General features: G+C 55.9%; 1 protein-coding gene across 1 annotated transcript in view; it reads left to right on the top strand.

Annotated features, from left to right (window-relative positions):
- Positions 1 to 14,460, top strand: part of MXRA7 (matrix remodeling associated 7) — a 28,243-nt gene extending 13,783 nt beyond the window's left edge. Inside the window, exons 2-4 of the mRNA XM_065897079.1 lie at positions 2,145 to 2,202; positions 6,681 to 6,777; positions 14,346 to 14,460. Of these exons, the coding sequence (XP_065753151.1) occupies positions 2,145 to 2,202; positions 6,681 to 6,777; positions 14,346 to 14,460 (270 nt within the window). The remainder of the gene's footprint in view (positions 1 to 2,144; positions 2,203 to 6,680; positions 6,778 to 14,345) is intronic.
- The last annotated feature ends 407 nt before the right edge of the window (positions 14,461 to 14,867 follow it).

Genomic DNA, 14,867 nt, shown 5'->3' with positions numbered 1-14,867 from the left:
CATGCCTATTATTAGAAAATCCAAATTATACTGAAATGTGTAAGATGGAGAGGAAAGGCCGCCCCCAGCCAGCTCCTCTCCCCAAAGGCGGTCGCTGTTATCGGTGTCTTGAGTGTCCTTCTGGAAAACGTTTTCTCCGCATTTATGAGCGTATATGTGCGCTTCTGTCTCGACGTGCACACCAGGAATGTTGCACTCCACCCTGTGCTGCTTCTTGCTTCTCCCTTTGGTAGTGTATCTCAATGCGCTTTTCACATCGGTACGTATGGTTGCCTCCTCTTTAAATTGTTTTTTTTTTTTTTTAATTTTTACAATTTTTATTTTTCTGGCTGTGCGGCGCGGCATGTGGGATCTTAGTTCCCTGACCGGGGATCGAACCCGTGCCCCCTGCAGTGGAAGCGTGGAGTCCTAACCACTGGACCGCCAGGGAAGTCCCCAGTCGCCTCCTTTTTAAGGCAGTGTTGCACAGTGTATGCATGCACCGTAATGTATTTAAGGTGTTACTATTTGGTGAACGCACGGACCAAACTGTTGAACTACAATATACTTAACTATACTAGATTTAACTCCGTGGATGAACATTCAGTTGTTCCCAGTTTTGTCTTGTTCTCCCCTGCACCCAGAGTCCTCGTATAAAAACCCAGATAGATGGTTTTCCAGCCCAGAGCAGATCCCTAGAACTGGGTTTGCTGAGTCAAAGGGTGTCTCCGTTGTCCCCCAAAGAGGCCTGCCTTCCCCTGCAGCCACAAAGACGCTCTGCTGGGCAAAATCCCGGAGGCATCTGGACACCCGAGCCCCAGGTGCTGGCCAGCGCTCAGGGCAGCGTGCCTCACATCAGATGGCGCCGAGCCTGATGCAAACTGCTAAGTGGAGAAGAGCCAGCTCCTGCCTCCGGCCCTGCTCCGCCCGGCCGCATCTTGTGGGGTCCAGCGAGAGAGGAAGTCACAACGAGAGGCCCTTTGGGTTTTTGCCACTTAGGACCGGCTCTTGGGCTTTGTGCAAACTTTGCCTCCCAGCTGAGCTCTCTCTGCTTTGTTGGGGCGCCTGCCTGCCCGGCTTGCTGAGGCTGCAAACCGCTGGACCCCCGGGCCGGGAGCCTGAAGGCCTGGGTTTGGATTAGTCCACCGTGCTGTCTCGGCCCCCGTGGGGCAGCTCATTCACGTCGGGCTCGCCTCTCCTAAACCTGCTGGCTCTGCCTTGTCTGCCGCTGGACTTCCTCGGGCCGCAGGTCCCCTGGCCCTTCAGTCCCTCAGAGCCCCAGCACCCGCACCTCCCTGTCATCCTCCGACATTCCTGCAAGTTGAAGTCACTCCTGCCTTACACAAGGCCATCCCGGGACATTCCTTCCAGCCTTCTGTTTATTTTGTCCGTGTGTGTGGGAGAGAACCAGGCTGAGGGAGGTGGAGCTCCCATTTTGGGAAAATGGAGCCTGAAATGATCAGGGATGGAAACAATGTTAAAGGAAGCAGAGCTGGAGCCTGTGACCACAAACGCAGCTTCTCTGTGACACCCAGCCCAGCCCAGACCCCAGAGCACCCGCCAGCTTTCCTCTCGTGCCTTTTGTTCTACTCACTATAGCCAGGAGTGGGAGTCGCCCAGTCCACTTATCGAAGTGGCACCCACCACTTGACCAGCACCCACCTGGAAAAGGCAAAGGGACCGAGGTGCAAAGGTCAAAAATTCAGGCACTGACGTCCCTGTTTCCTTTTTGGCTTGTGTGTTTTGTCCGCACCGCATGGCTTGCGGCATCTTAGTTCCCTGACCAGGGCTTGAATCTGAGCCCACGGCAGTGAAAGCGCCGACTCCTAACCACTGGACCACCAGGGAATTCCTGCTGATGTCCCTGTTTCCACCTGCTGTTGACCGTGGCCCCCACTCAGGACCTCCTGGCCACGCTCAAAGGACAGCGCGGGTGCTGTGAGTGGTCAGGCTGGCCCTGGGCAGTCCCTTCCTCTCTCCGCGACGTCCTGTCCACCAGTGCCCCCTCTCCCCGAGGCGGTCACCCGCTTCCGGTCCCCAAGCACATCTATCCTAAGAGCAGACCCAGGGGTCAGGTTGCTTTGACCGTGGGGTCAAACCCTGAATGACAGTATCAAACACGTAAATCAGGTGCTCAAGCACTGAGCCCTCCCCTTGTCTTGCAGGAAAAGGACCTGGATGGCGTGGATGGCCCACCCCTGGCAGGACCTGAGGAAGACGACGGTGAGTGGGACCCGCGCACCGCTGCCCGCTGAGGCCGCCCGGATCGTGTCTGGCTGTGGAGGCTAGGCTGTGCCACGGCCCTTTGGATTCCCCAGCTGAGGATTTGAGTGGCAGGGGGAGGGGAGAGGATGGAGGGGGAGAGGATAGAGGAGAGGGGCTGCGAAGCCGGGTCTGCCGCAACCCAGAGGACACGGGCTGGAGCCCACTCCTTTCTGACCCCCTGCCTTCCTGCACCCATCTCCCGGACCACCTACTTTGCTCTTTGTTTTTTTTTTGTTTTGGCTGCACTGTGTGGCAGGCAGGATCTTAGTTCCCTGACCAGGGGTCTGACCTGAATCAGCGCCCCCTGCAGTGGAAGCCTGGAGTCTTAACCACTGGACCACCAGGGAAGTCCCTGCTTTGCTCTTTCGGCCTTTACTTTTCCATTTATACAATGTGAGTTGTCTCCAAATACAGGTGGCCCGTCACTGACCTTCTGTTTCCTGCAGTGCCTCTTAACTCCTTTCTCATCCCCTATTTGTACATTTCACATTTCTCTCCAAATATCTCGGACCTATTTTATGGAGACTAAAGCCACTTACAGGGCCGCCTCCCAGGGTTCTGCAGGTTAAAGTCCCCCAGAGAGGAAACGCCTGATTCCGAAGCAGCTCCAGCTGACTAGTGTGGCCATCAGGTTCCAGACAGCTAGGGGAAGAGAAAGGGAGTGACTGGGAGCATAGAGCAATTTTGACTTGACCGGGTAGAAGACAGTGTGTTTGCTCTGGCCACCCACGGGGACCAGTGCCCCAGACAGACAGACAGGACCAGACACGGTGTGGGGCTTCTGCTGGTTCTGTCATGTTTTATTTCTTTAAAGAAAAAAAAAAAGAAGCTGAAGCAAAAATAGCAAAATGTCAACATTTGTCAAATCTGTATGGCAAGTACACGGAGGACTTATTACTTGCTGTACTTTTGTGTACGTTCGAAATATTTCATGTTTTTTTAAAAAGGGAGTCTGTTGCTGTGATTTTAAGCCAACAACTGGCAGGAGCCCTGGAAAGAGAAGGTTGCAGGAATGCAGTAACCAAGGCTGGTGTGGGCCAGGCAGGCAGGGCTGGGATGGGGGGTGGGGAAGCTTCCCCTGAGGCCCAGCAGGGATGGGCCTTCAGTTTCTATCAATAGAGCCTTAGAGGAAGAGGGAGGGGCAGGAGGCTACAGGGGGGACGGGGGGTGGGGGTGTGGGGGGGTGGACATCAGCCCCTTGCCAGGGGCTCTCCCTCCAGCTGTTGACTCCCCAGATCCTCTGCAGGAACCGTGGGCCTGGGGTCTGTCCCTGCCACGTTATTGGATCCCAGCAGTGATTTGGGGACACAGGAGGCAAGCGCCAAGGCTGCTGGAGGCCCCTGGGCCAGCACAAGGGGAGGCTCAGCAGACCCCGCTTCTGAAACACTGTCAGACCCCATAGATGTGCAGCCCCACTCCCAGCCGTGGGCAGTGTCTCCGGGCCCTCCGTCCTTATCTGACTGTTGCTCCTGGACCTTGCCCATCCACCAGCCGCCTCCTCCCAGCCCTGACAAGGCAGAGGCAGGAGAGATTTAGGGCCCCAGCTGTCAGCAGAAAACGTGAGAGGCCCCCAGCCCCTCTGCAGTGAGCCAGCTCAGTGTCTGCTAAGGTGCCTTCCCTAAGCGGCTGGGTGGATTCAGAAGACTGCAAGAGGAAGTACCCCCTCCCAGGGGGCTCTCACGTTGAACCCTCCTGGTCTAGCAAAATTGGAGGCTGCTGTGGATCCCTCGTCACACCACGTGATTAAGTGAAAGCCTTTTCGAGTGGTTTGTTCCCTCTGGCTCGAAGCAGCACAGTCAGAGCGGCCCCACAGATTGAAACCGTGAGTAGTACCCAGCTGGCTAAAACATAGCAACACAATGACCTTGAAGTCGAAGTTAATCCGTCGTCTTTGTCCGTTGCCTCTTTCTGAGGTCCAGAAGCCAGCATGGTTGTGAGCTCACTCTGAGACTAGCTCCGTGTGATTCTGCCCCGTGGCAGGTTCTTCCCTGACAACCAAACACCCAGGCCCCTCAAACGGCGGCCCCAGATTACTCAGCAGGGTTCCCAGGTGCCGGGACACCGCAGCCCAAGCCCTGAGCCTTTGGAAGTTCCTGCTGCTGCGGGCCCTTTGCTCGTCAGCCTGAGCTGAGCTCAGCCTGGAGGGAAGAGAAGCTGATGGGAGTGGGGTCTCCGGGGCTGGGGGGTCGGGGGGAGTCATCCTGTCTGCCCTGGCAGCCTGGCGTCTCACCCCGTGTCCTCTTGTCCCCTTGCTTCCTGCCCCCCCCCCCCACTGGCTTCCTTGCTTTGCTGGCTCTGTCTCCCCAGACCTGCAGCATCACCTGTAAAGCCCCTCTGACACCCCGCCCCCCGCTTAAACTTCCAAGCAGCCCCCTCCCTGCCTCTCTCTCCCCTCCTGCTATCCTTTTCTGAAGAGCTCTCAGGACCTGCTGCAAACTCTGTATTTTATTTTATTTTACTTATTTATTTTATAAGATTTTTTAACATGGACCTTTTTTAAGTCTTTTTTTTGGCCACGAGGCATGTGGGATCTCAGCTCCCCGACCAGGGATCACACCTGCACCCCCTGCAATGGAAAGCGAAGTCTTAACTACTGGACCGCCAGGGAAGTCCCAAACTCTGTATTTTAATGACTCATCTTTGCTTGCTGTATGTTTTCTTCTCTGCTAAGTCCCCAGCACCGAGCAGAGTGCTCGCCAAGTATTTGCTGAATGAACGAAGATCGAGTTAATCCTGGTACAAACAGGGTAACTGCGGCCTAAGGCAAGGGTTCAGCCCTGGCGGCCAGATTCTCCTGCAAAGTCAGGCTGTGGTGAGAGCACACACCACCCCGGCTACAATGCCTGGGTTCTGAATTGGCATCCAGAACCTTCTTTTAGCCCAGAGAGAGCTCGAATCTCAGAGGCTGCAGCCTTTTCCTCCCTGGAGCCCACATCAGCCTGTCTGATCACTCCGGACAGCTGCCAGCTGGAGGAGGTCCGGGTGGCCCAGGGCAGGATGTGGAGGTGTTTGAGATCCCTGACACTGGAGTGACATAGAACAGAAGTGAAAAAGAATACATCCGTGTGGGAGGGTGATTTGCTGGTCTTGCATTTCCCATACTCAATTCTTTATACATTAACTGAAATTAGATAAGACAGGCACTGAGCCTCTATCCCCGAGGCTGACCGGAGGCCGTCTACCCTCCACCTCCTGGGCTGAAGGACCACATAAGGGCATTGCTTCCTAAGGGAACTCTCTCCACCCGGACACTCAGCCAGGGGAATGCTCTAGAGCTCTTTCCTTTTCTGCCCTTGCAGGCTTCACCTGTACATGCTGCCTCCTCTGGCCTGGTTTCCCTACATCACACGTCCCTGTTTTCCTCTGTCCACACCCCCTGGTGTGCCTTCTTCAGACCTCTAGAGCTGCCCTTTCATTTGTTCCAAGGCAGCTACGGGGTCTGCTCTGGGACTGGCAGATCTGTTCAGCAATAAGTACTGGGGTTTTTTGGTTTGGTTTTTTGGTTTTTGACCACGCCACGTGGCTTGCAGGATCTTAGTTCCCCGAGCAGGGATTGAACCCCGCCCTCGGCAGTGAAAGCACTGAGTCCTAACCACTGGACCGCCAGGCACTTCCCTAAGTGCTGGCTTTAATGACCAATTTGAACACCGTGAGAACAGGCCACATCATTCCCAGGTCCCATTGTGGGCTGGATGCGTTGTTTCAGATTTTTAACAACTGGTTGCGGGGAGGGGCATAGAGAGAAGGGGCCTGCCGACATGATGCCCCTGGACGGCAGGGCGGGCACCCCCAAGCCCGGGAAACCCGAGGACCTTGGCAGGAGGGTCGGGGGTCCCTGCAGCCTTCCGGACCTGGGACCCGAGGAGAGGCAGGGAACCCAGCGCCTTAGCACAGGCTGCTTCCCAGAGATAACGGCCCTCCGACTGTGTAATTAGCACAGCAGTCATGGGGAAGGGGGTGGGGGTCAGGCTGAGGGGGAGAAAAGCCTTGCGGGCGGCTGCTGGGCCAGAGCCCTTGCTGGAGAGAGGCCCACAGGCAGCTCTGTGGACGGCTCAACCTGGTCTTGGAAGGGAACCGGCCTTTGGTGGATGGAACTGAATAGCATGGATGGGGGTGGGGCGACGATGCTCGCTTCACTCCAGCTGCCTCATCCCCGGTTCAAGTTCCCAAGAGAGTTCCTAAGCGGAAGTGGTGTGGGGGGAGGACCTGCCAGGCCCAGGGGAGGGTGAGCCGATGTTGTGGGCGTCCAGCGCTCTCTGAGGCTTAGGTGAGCTGGCCCGGGGTGGGCGTGGGGCCCATCTGCCCCTCTTCGAAGCGGGGGCACCCTCTCTGGCCCAGGTGGTTCTTTGGAAACCCTTCTTTGGAAGGGAAAGGGGCCTGAAGTTGCAGGCGGGCCCAGCACCCTAACTGGCTCTTACTGTGTGTCCTCTCTGCAGGGGGAGAGGCCTTCTCCTTCAAATACAGCCCCGGGAAGCTGAGAGGAAACCAGTACAGGAAGATGATGACCAAGGAGGAACTGGAGGAGGAACAGAGGTAGGCCGCCCACCCTCTTCGGGGTCGCTCAGCTTTCTCCAGTACCGGTACCGCCGTGAGCCCCCTTCGTCGCAGGCGGGAGAGGAGGAGGGCCTCCTGTAAGCTTCGCCAGCCCCGCACTCTTCCATTTCCATTTTAGGGGTTTCTCCCCCCTGTCCTGGCAATAGTCGGCCAGGCTCGATGTCCCCCGACAGTCCCCTTGGGGCCCTCGGGAGGAGCGTGTGACGGTGATGGGGGGGAGGGTGGCCGAGCCCCTTCTTGCACCCCACCCCTCCCCCGCCAAAAGGGAAAAAGCAGATGCCTGGGAAGAGCCTGGAGCAGATCCGCCTGTTCACTTACACGGAGGGTTCATGACAAAACCAGTCCATCACTGCAGGATACTGCATGATTCTTCCTGCTCATCCACTTGGCCACCAGCCCGCCTCGGCACCCCCCAAGCCCCCCAGCCCAGGGCCAGCAGTCACTTTTTATCTGTTCTGCTCCACAGAACTCTGAGGCAGTTGCAGCCACGCAGCTCCTCATTTTTAGAATTGGGCTCTTGCCCCGCCAGCCCCCAGCCGGGCACCCATGCACACCCCTGGGCTTCCCTCCTAAGGAGCAGTAGGGACAGGCCATGGGCGAGAACCAGTGGTCTGACACGGGCCAGCCTGTGGCCTGGGGTCCTCTGGTTTAAGCACAGAGCTAAATGGGGGCCTGTGTTTTCTGAGCCCAGCAACCCGGAGGGGCTGGGTGATCACCCCCTACTTGCTAGCTAGCGTAAGCTGGGTTCTAGGGTCAGGAATGGAGGCTTTATTATTCCAGGGTGCAGATCTCAACTACCCTTTCATTATCACCAAGCCCACCCTGTACCCCTCAAGTCAGAAGGCCCTGTGCCCACGAGAACCCCCTTTCCCTTTCTGGAGCCGCCGCCAGTCCTTCCAAACCTGGCCTGGAAGGCTCTTCACCGGGGGCGGAGGGGTGGCAGGGTGAGCCCAGCCTGGGGAAGCCCCCCACTCCTCGGTGCCCAGCCGCTGCCTCTGGGTGTGATCCGGTTTGCTGCCTTTATATTTCAGGATTGAGCTGACCTCTGACCTCACTTCCCTGTAGCAAGTTCCTTAGGTCCTGAGCCACAAATATCCTTGCAAATCCTTTTGGTAAGGAGACTGACTTCTTAGATTAGCGGTGCCTCCCTCATCCTGTCTGTTACTGTGTCCCCATCACGACTGAATGTGGTCCAAACCTCTCCTCCTCCGCTGCCTTCATAACCAGTTAATTCACTTCTGTGCACCCGGGCCCGCTCATTCTTCTCCAGCGCAGGGCTCCTGGGTGAACAGGCTCCCTTCCCAGGGCTGCAGGGTTCTTGGAGGCCCAGTTCACGCAAGTCCCTCCTGGGCCTAATGGGCCAGCGCCCCCTTGTGAGGCTGGGGGGGAACTGTCTTCCGCTGGACTGCGTGGTATCACGCCCGCAGCTTTCATCTTTCCCTGAGAAGGTAGAACGGTGCCCGGCAGAAACCCTGTGCCCCCAAGTTGTGGGTGAGGCAGGGTGTTATGATCAGAGCAAGGGCTGGTGGACTGCAGCCCTGTGTTTGTAAATCCAGTGTGACTGGAACAGGGCTGCGGTCACTGTTTTTCTGTGGTCTGTGGCAGCTTTTCCACCGCAGTGGCTGAGTTTAGTTGCAGAGGGACCACATGGCCCACAAAGCTGAAAAGAGTCAGTACGTGGCCCCTTCCAGAAAAGTTGTGCAGCCCCAGAGTTAAGGATGGAGGGGGCTTGACGCGCCTGTGGCCCCTCGAAGGGCCCTGTGGACAGAGGCTGTGACTGGGACCCTGGCCCTATTCTGTGTGCTCTGCGGAGATGAGGGGCCATTAGAGTAGGAGAGGCCGGTTAGCCGACTCAGTGGCAGGGCTCGGGCCGGGGTCAGACTGCCACCGTCCCTGGGTTCCGTGCTGGGACCTCGGGGAGGGAAAGTCCTCCCTCCATCGTGTTCAGACAGCAGGCTCTGCGTTGCCCAGGGGGGGGTCTTTCCCTACTGGATCTTTGGGGGTCTCTAGATGAGTGGTTCACGCTGAGCTATTCTGCGGGGTCGAGACTGCCCAAGCGCTGCTCTTGGGGTGAGGGTTTCTCACCTCCTCACCCGCAGGCTTGGTTATCACAATCGTGCTTGAGCTGAGGAGGGACTGGTGGACTTCATGGTGAACGCGGTCCTCCCAGGGTGGGGCTGGAGTTCACGTTCACTCTCATCACCGCCCCTCCCAGCATGCTCCTGTGGCTGTCCGGCACGTCTGCCTGTGAGGTCTGCTTGCTCTCTCCTGCCCCTGCACGTGGTCAGCCCGCTCCGCACTGCACGGGGCCGCCGACACCCACCCTTCTCGCATGTTCCCCGCATGCTGATGCTTGGGGTTGCAGAGGCTGGCAGGCGTGGCTTTGCGTTTTCATCTGCAGCACGACAGTTCCAGTGGGGACCGGGAGAGCGGACGGGTGTGAGACAGCTCTGGTCCCAGCTGCGTCTAGGAAACTGCCTTTGGGATTGTCAGTATGAAAAATATTGTCAAACCACTAAAAGCACAGGCCAGTGAAAAGTGTGTGCCCTTCTCTGCCTGTCAGATTCTTCTGGACCAAACTCTGCTTGCTTCTTATTCCCTTCCTGGCATTCAGCGTCCCCGTCAGTTGCAAGCTGGTTAAAAGCCCATGCTGCAAACCCCTGACTTTAAATTCTTTACCTCGGCCCGCACAGCGGGATCTAGACCCTAAATCTTTAGTAGTCACAAGACCCAGAGTTCCTCAGAAGCTGCAGTTCACAGGTTTTCGGGGCATGGCACTTGGTACGCAGGACCCAGAGAAAGAGACCCCAGATTCGTTCCTCCACGTGATTAATAACTGGGCGTTCCTGTCCTTGGAGCAGCTCACAGATGAGATTCCTTCTGCCCAAGGGGCAGAAAGTGTAAGGCTTGTAAATCCAGACATGCTGCTTAAGAAAGACCCTGCTTCCTCACTGCCCACCTCCTGCTGGGTCTCCCGTGGGGCTGGAGCTCACAGGCTCCCTCAGCACTGCCTCTGCCGGGATGGGGGTGCCCCTGCGTCCCCCCCGCAGCTTTTCTGGGAGGTGCCGTATCCAGCCTCAGCGTGGCTGGGACACTGGGCTTGCAGGTTATGACTGCTCCCCGCGGCAAGATGCCACCCCCTCACCCCCAGGGCCAGTGAAGCTGGCGAGCTTGGCTGACTTCTAGCTCGGCAGCAAAAAGAAGAGGCACTGTCGGCTACTTCTTTCCTTGTACACCGTCCCTTCTTCCCATCTTCTGGTCCAGGGGAAAAGTGGAACCCAGGAGGTAGACTAGGTTGGCTCTGATAGTGAGGACCCAGGACCCCAGCACCCATTCCATTCTGAAGGTCCCCAGGACTGGCCTGACGTTTTTGGAAGTGGACACCACTCTAGTGGGTGGTGTTTTGAAATGCATAACTGGCAAGGGTGAGTGGCTATTCTTCCTGCTTTCTGCCCTCTGATGGGTCCACAAACCATCCACCAGTGTGAATTTCTAGGAACACGTGCTGACCCTCTTCCACATGAGGGCGCCAGAGGGATAAAACTGAATCCCACCGGTTTCCCTCGGCGCTCACCTGGGTAAACCAGCGCTTCTGCATGTCCCTTGCAAAAGGTGGGCACACCATTTGTGTCATCTGGGGAGCACATGTCCTTGGAAGCCACTGTCCCCAGAAGGGACAAAACCTACCCGGCAAGGATAAGAAATAATCTATGGTGAGAGGACCGGCCCAGAGAGGACCAGCCCAGAGCGGCCACAAAGCTGAGGATCTGACCCCCGCAGTCTGACCTACCTACCTATCTGTGGCACCCTACCTGCCCACCGACCTACCTGTGGACCCCCGTGCCCAACAACACACCTGTGGTACCCTCCCTGCCCAACTACCTAATTGAGGACCCTCCGTGTTAAACTGTGCACAAGTGGGCCCCGAGCTGCCCAGCTACCTGAGGGTGCTCCCTGTCTAACTACCCATGTGTGGGACCCAAACTGCCCACATACCAACATGTGGGACCCTCCCTGCCCAGCTACCTACTGTGGGACCCTCCCTGCCTAGCCACCCACATGTGAGACTCGAACTGCCCAAATACCTGTAAGTGGGACCCTCCCTGCCAACCACCTACAAGTGGGCTTCAGCCTGCTCAGCTACCCCCATGGGCACCCGAACTGCCCAGATACCCAAATGAGAGACGTGCCCTGCCCAAGTATTTACTCTGGGACCCTGCCTGTTAAACTACGTACAGGTGGTCCCTGACCTGCCTCGCTCCTACAGGTGGGACCCAACCTGTACAACCACCTACATGAGGGCACCCTACCTGCTAAACCACCTACAGGTGGGCCCTGACCTGCCCCTGTAGGCCTTGCAGACTTGGAACGGGGTCTCGGGCTGCCTTCGGTTAGTGGGCTCTCCTGAAGCGGGTGATGAGAGGCAAACTCCCTTGGGTCTGGATCCCAGCGTCTGGGCTGGCTTCTGCAATTCCAGACGTTCCCCTTCCTCACCCCGTTTCCCCCTTTCCTGCAGTACTTGTAAGACGGCATGAGTGAAATAAATTATCTTTTCTCCTTATTTCTCTTTACAGAACCGAGGAATAATGAAGTAATCCTTAGCCTCCTCCTAAAGGCTTTTCCTTTTGGCATCTTAAAACTTGAGAGATAAAGTGGAATCCCCAGAGAGGAGCCAGCAGGCTCCTGGGGCGCATTTTCCCACATAAATCTGCCAGGACTAGGCCCCCATCCAGGACTTTGCTTGGCTGGGAGGATCCCGAATGCCCGTGGCGCTCCCCTGTAGAGGCGTTCCTCCCTGTTTGCCTGGATTGCTTTGTTAAGCTGAAGGGTTTTCCTGGACTTTTATTTTCCCTATCACTCAACCTTCCTGTCCACACACGCTTTGCACCTGAGATATCACCAATGTCAGCAATGCCATCATTTTAAAATCGGTGTAGTTTCATTCCAGCCCTGCTGCTTTTCATCACCAGAGCCAAACCAGGAAAGACTTTGAGGTGTGATGGACAAATGAGGGAGCGCTGCCTGTGCTCGCTGCCTGGTCAACTGCCCTCCTTCCCCTTGGGGCCCGCTCCCCTCTGTCTTCGGCTGGCTCGGCCGTGGGGGCGAGAGCCCGATGATTGATCAGTGGGCAGCAAAGAACCAGAACCAGCTGTTGACTTCCTCTTGCCCTTACCCTCCGTTGAGAGCAGGCTCGGATCCAGCCCGCTTGTTGCTAAGAGGCCTTTTCATTGATGTTCCTACCAGCTCGGCGGAATGTCCACCTTCGCTTTCACAGAAGCAATAATGATAGTGTTCGCTTAAAACAGCTGTCTCGATTCTGCCTTTTCCTAGGTTTCATAGATGAGCTAGAACTTCTCCAGATAATCAGATCAGTCCCAGATTCATTTCTTGGAATTTTATATTTGACAATATTTATACTATACCAAACTAATCTGTAGTTTTTAGATGTGTTGGTTAAAACATTTTTTGAAAGCAGTAAGTTGATAGAAAAAATTTTTTTTTCTCCTCTATTTAGTGGAAGGCCGGGAAATGTCCACTGTCAGCCTAGGGCATGGTACCTTCCCAGGGACCTTCTCCTCTGGGTCTAATACCTTAGGTTCACGGGTTTAGGACGGAACAGGCAACAAAGCAACAGCCACACAGAGCCATGTAGCCTGACCCACACAGCAGTAGCAACAGCAATGTCCTTGTCCGGCCGGGGTCTGACTGAAAAGTAGGTGACTCCTTCCAGGTTATTAAGTTTGTCTGGACACTTTCTGAACGTGGCTTGTAGGCACCAAGCCTCACATACTCCCAATGGCTGGGATCTGTGTATTTAGCCTTTGTTCAGTCCAATAAACTTTGAGTAGATGGTCTTGATTACTGTGTGTTTATTTCAGTTTTGCTTTGTTTTTAAAAAATCATCTTTTTGAACCCATTAAAATTTGAGCTCTCTCTCAGTTTGTGCCCGTTACTCTCCAGCAGAGTGCAAAGTCCTAGGCCCACCCTCTTAAAAATATGCAAGCGCCACGGCCATTAAGAGACGCACAAGAGGATTTGTGTACCTTTGGGGGGATGCCCACTCATACACCTGGATTGTGATTCCTTCCAAAGAGCTAAACACACAGCCTGTCAATTCACAGTACTCCTTTCTTCAGGTGGTAGGGTATCGCGTACTTCTCACAGGCTCCTTCTCCTCCGGACAGGAAAGCAGACTGTAGAAATAACTTTCCCGGCGTGACTAAGAGAGGCTTGGATTTGGGACTTCGGTATTTCAGCTTCTAGATGCTGCTGTAGTCAGAAAACCAACTGTTAGCTGTTTGGGAGATACGGGGTTATTGCAGAAGGAAGATGTTAGGACAAGCGTAAGACCAGACGTCGATCGGATCCCCCTGTAGACAGGGTTGGGGTGCTGGTTGGACAGTGCTGTGCCCTACAGGGCCAGCGGTCAGAGGCTGTGCTGAAGCTCTGCCTCCTGGTGGGTCTGCAGGGACCAGAGCAGACCCTGCCGTTTGGTTTACATCCTCTGAAGGTGGCCCGTGCCGAGCCAGTAGGGCGGTGTTGGGGGGGGGGGAACCACAGAAGCCTGAAACCGAACGGGGAGCTCACGCCAGCACACAGCGCCCAGCCTCACTGATGAGCACAGCACAACAGAACAAACAAGAAGCAAACCGTGTCTGCAGAGTCTCACCCCACCCTTTCATGTTTGCACTCATGGGAGGTGTCCCGTGCTGATCAGATGGCGTGGCCCGGCTGCAGAGAGAGAACAGAACATCACTCCCAGCATCCCCCCGGCCCCCCAGCCCGTGTGTGGTGAACATAAAGCCGATCTCCAGCCAGGCCTGTTCCCTGGTAAAAGGGCCAGGGCCCCTGCTGGCTATAAGGTGTCTTTGTGCAAACTGGAAAGAGGCGCCCCTTCCTCTGGGCAGCGAGACCCCACGCCCAGCCTTGCCCCTGTGCACACATCTGTGTGCTCCCGTTTCCCAGCCAACTGTGTTTCTTCTTCCTCCACTTTTGGCTCATCCCTCTAAACGAAGGCTGTTTCTGACATGTCTCTGCATAGGCCCTCTAGCCGCCTAATGGAGCACCTCTGCTTCCTCGTGGCCTCCCGGGGAGGTGTGTAGTCAACATTAAAGAGAGGCCTGGGAATTCCCCGGCGGTCCAGTGGTTAGGACTCCGAGCTCTCAACTGCCGAGGAGCCAGGTTCGATCTCTGGTCCGGGAACTAATATCCTGCAGGCCGTGTGGCACGACCGAGAAAAAAGGGAGGCCCACGGGGAAACTGTAGCACTGAGAACCTGAACGATAACTTGGGATCCCCAGATCTCCAGGGTAAACCCCAGACTTGGAACCCCAGGTTGTAGAAGTCTCAAGTTGAGTTTGTTTAGACCAAATCAGCTCCTGTGTTAAGAGTGGGTTTTGTTTCAGTTTCATTTTCTTCTTACTCTGGAAAGCAAAGCAGTAATACAGGAGTGAGGAGTGTCCGGACTCCACGGGATGTGCACGGCCTCTCTCTCTCTCCCCTGGTTTGGGAGCATCTTTTTCCTCTTTATCCTTTCTTCTTGACAGAGTTCAGAAAGAACAGCTGGCTGCCATCTTCAAGCTCATGAAGGACAACAAGGAGACGTTTGGCGAGATGTCGGACGGTGACGTGCAGGACCAGCTCCGGCTCTACGACATGTAGGCGCCTCCACCCGTCAAGACGCCGCCACGGCGGGGCCACGACTCTGCCCCAGCCCGGCCCAGGACCGGAGCCCGTGCCACTGTCAGACTTGTGTAGGCTTCAGTTTATCTCATATACATAGATGTAGAGGTAGATCATATACAGAGTTGCTCAGTTCTTGCAATTTAGGTATCATGTCACAGGAATCAGGACTGTTGTCTTCAGAGAAGAAAAATCCCTGACTTGCTTGGCTTCTGCCTGCTGGTGAGCTTCCAGCTGTCACATGGGCTCCCCTCTGAGGCTGTCATCTGATCCAAATTCGACCTTCCGTGCAGACCCTGAGCAGGCAGCGGCCCAGAAGGGCTGGCTCGAAGCCTCAGCAGCCCCAGCACATGGTGTTGAAAGGATTCAGGGGTGCTGTGGGATGA

Source organism: Phocoena phocoena, chromosome 19 (genome assembly GCF_963924675.1).
Source record: "Phocoena phocoena chromosome 19, mPhoPho1.1, whole genome shotgun sequence".
NCBI lineage: Eukaryota > Metazoa > Chordata > Mammalia > Artiodactyla > Phocoenidae > Phocoena > Phocoena phocoena.
Note: the sequence above shows the minus strand (reverse complement) of the source record. Positions and strands in the feature narration are given on the sequence as shown.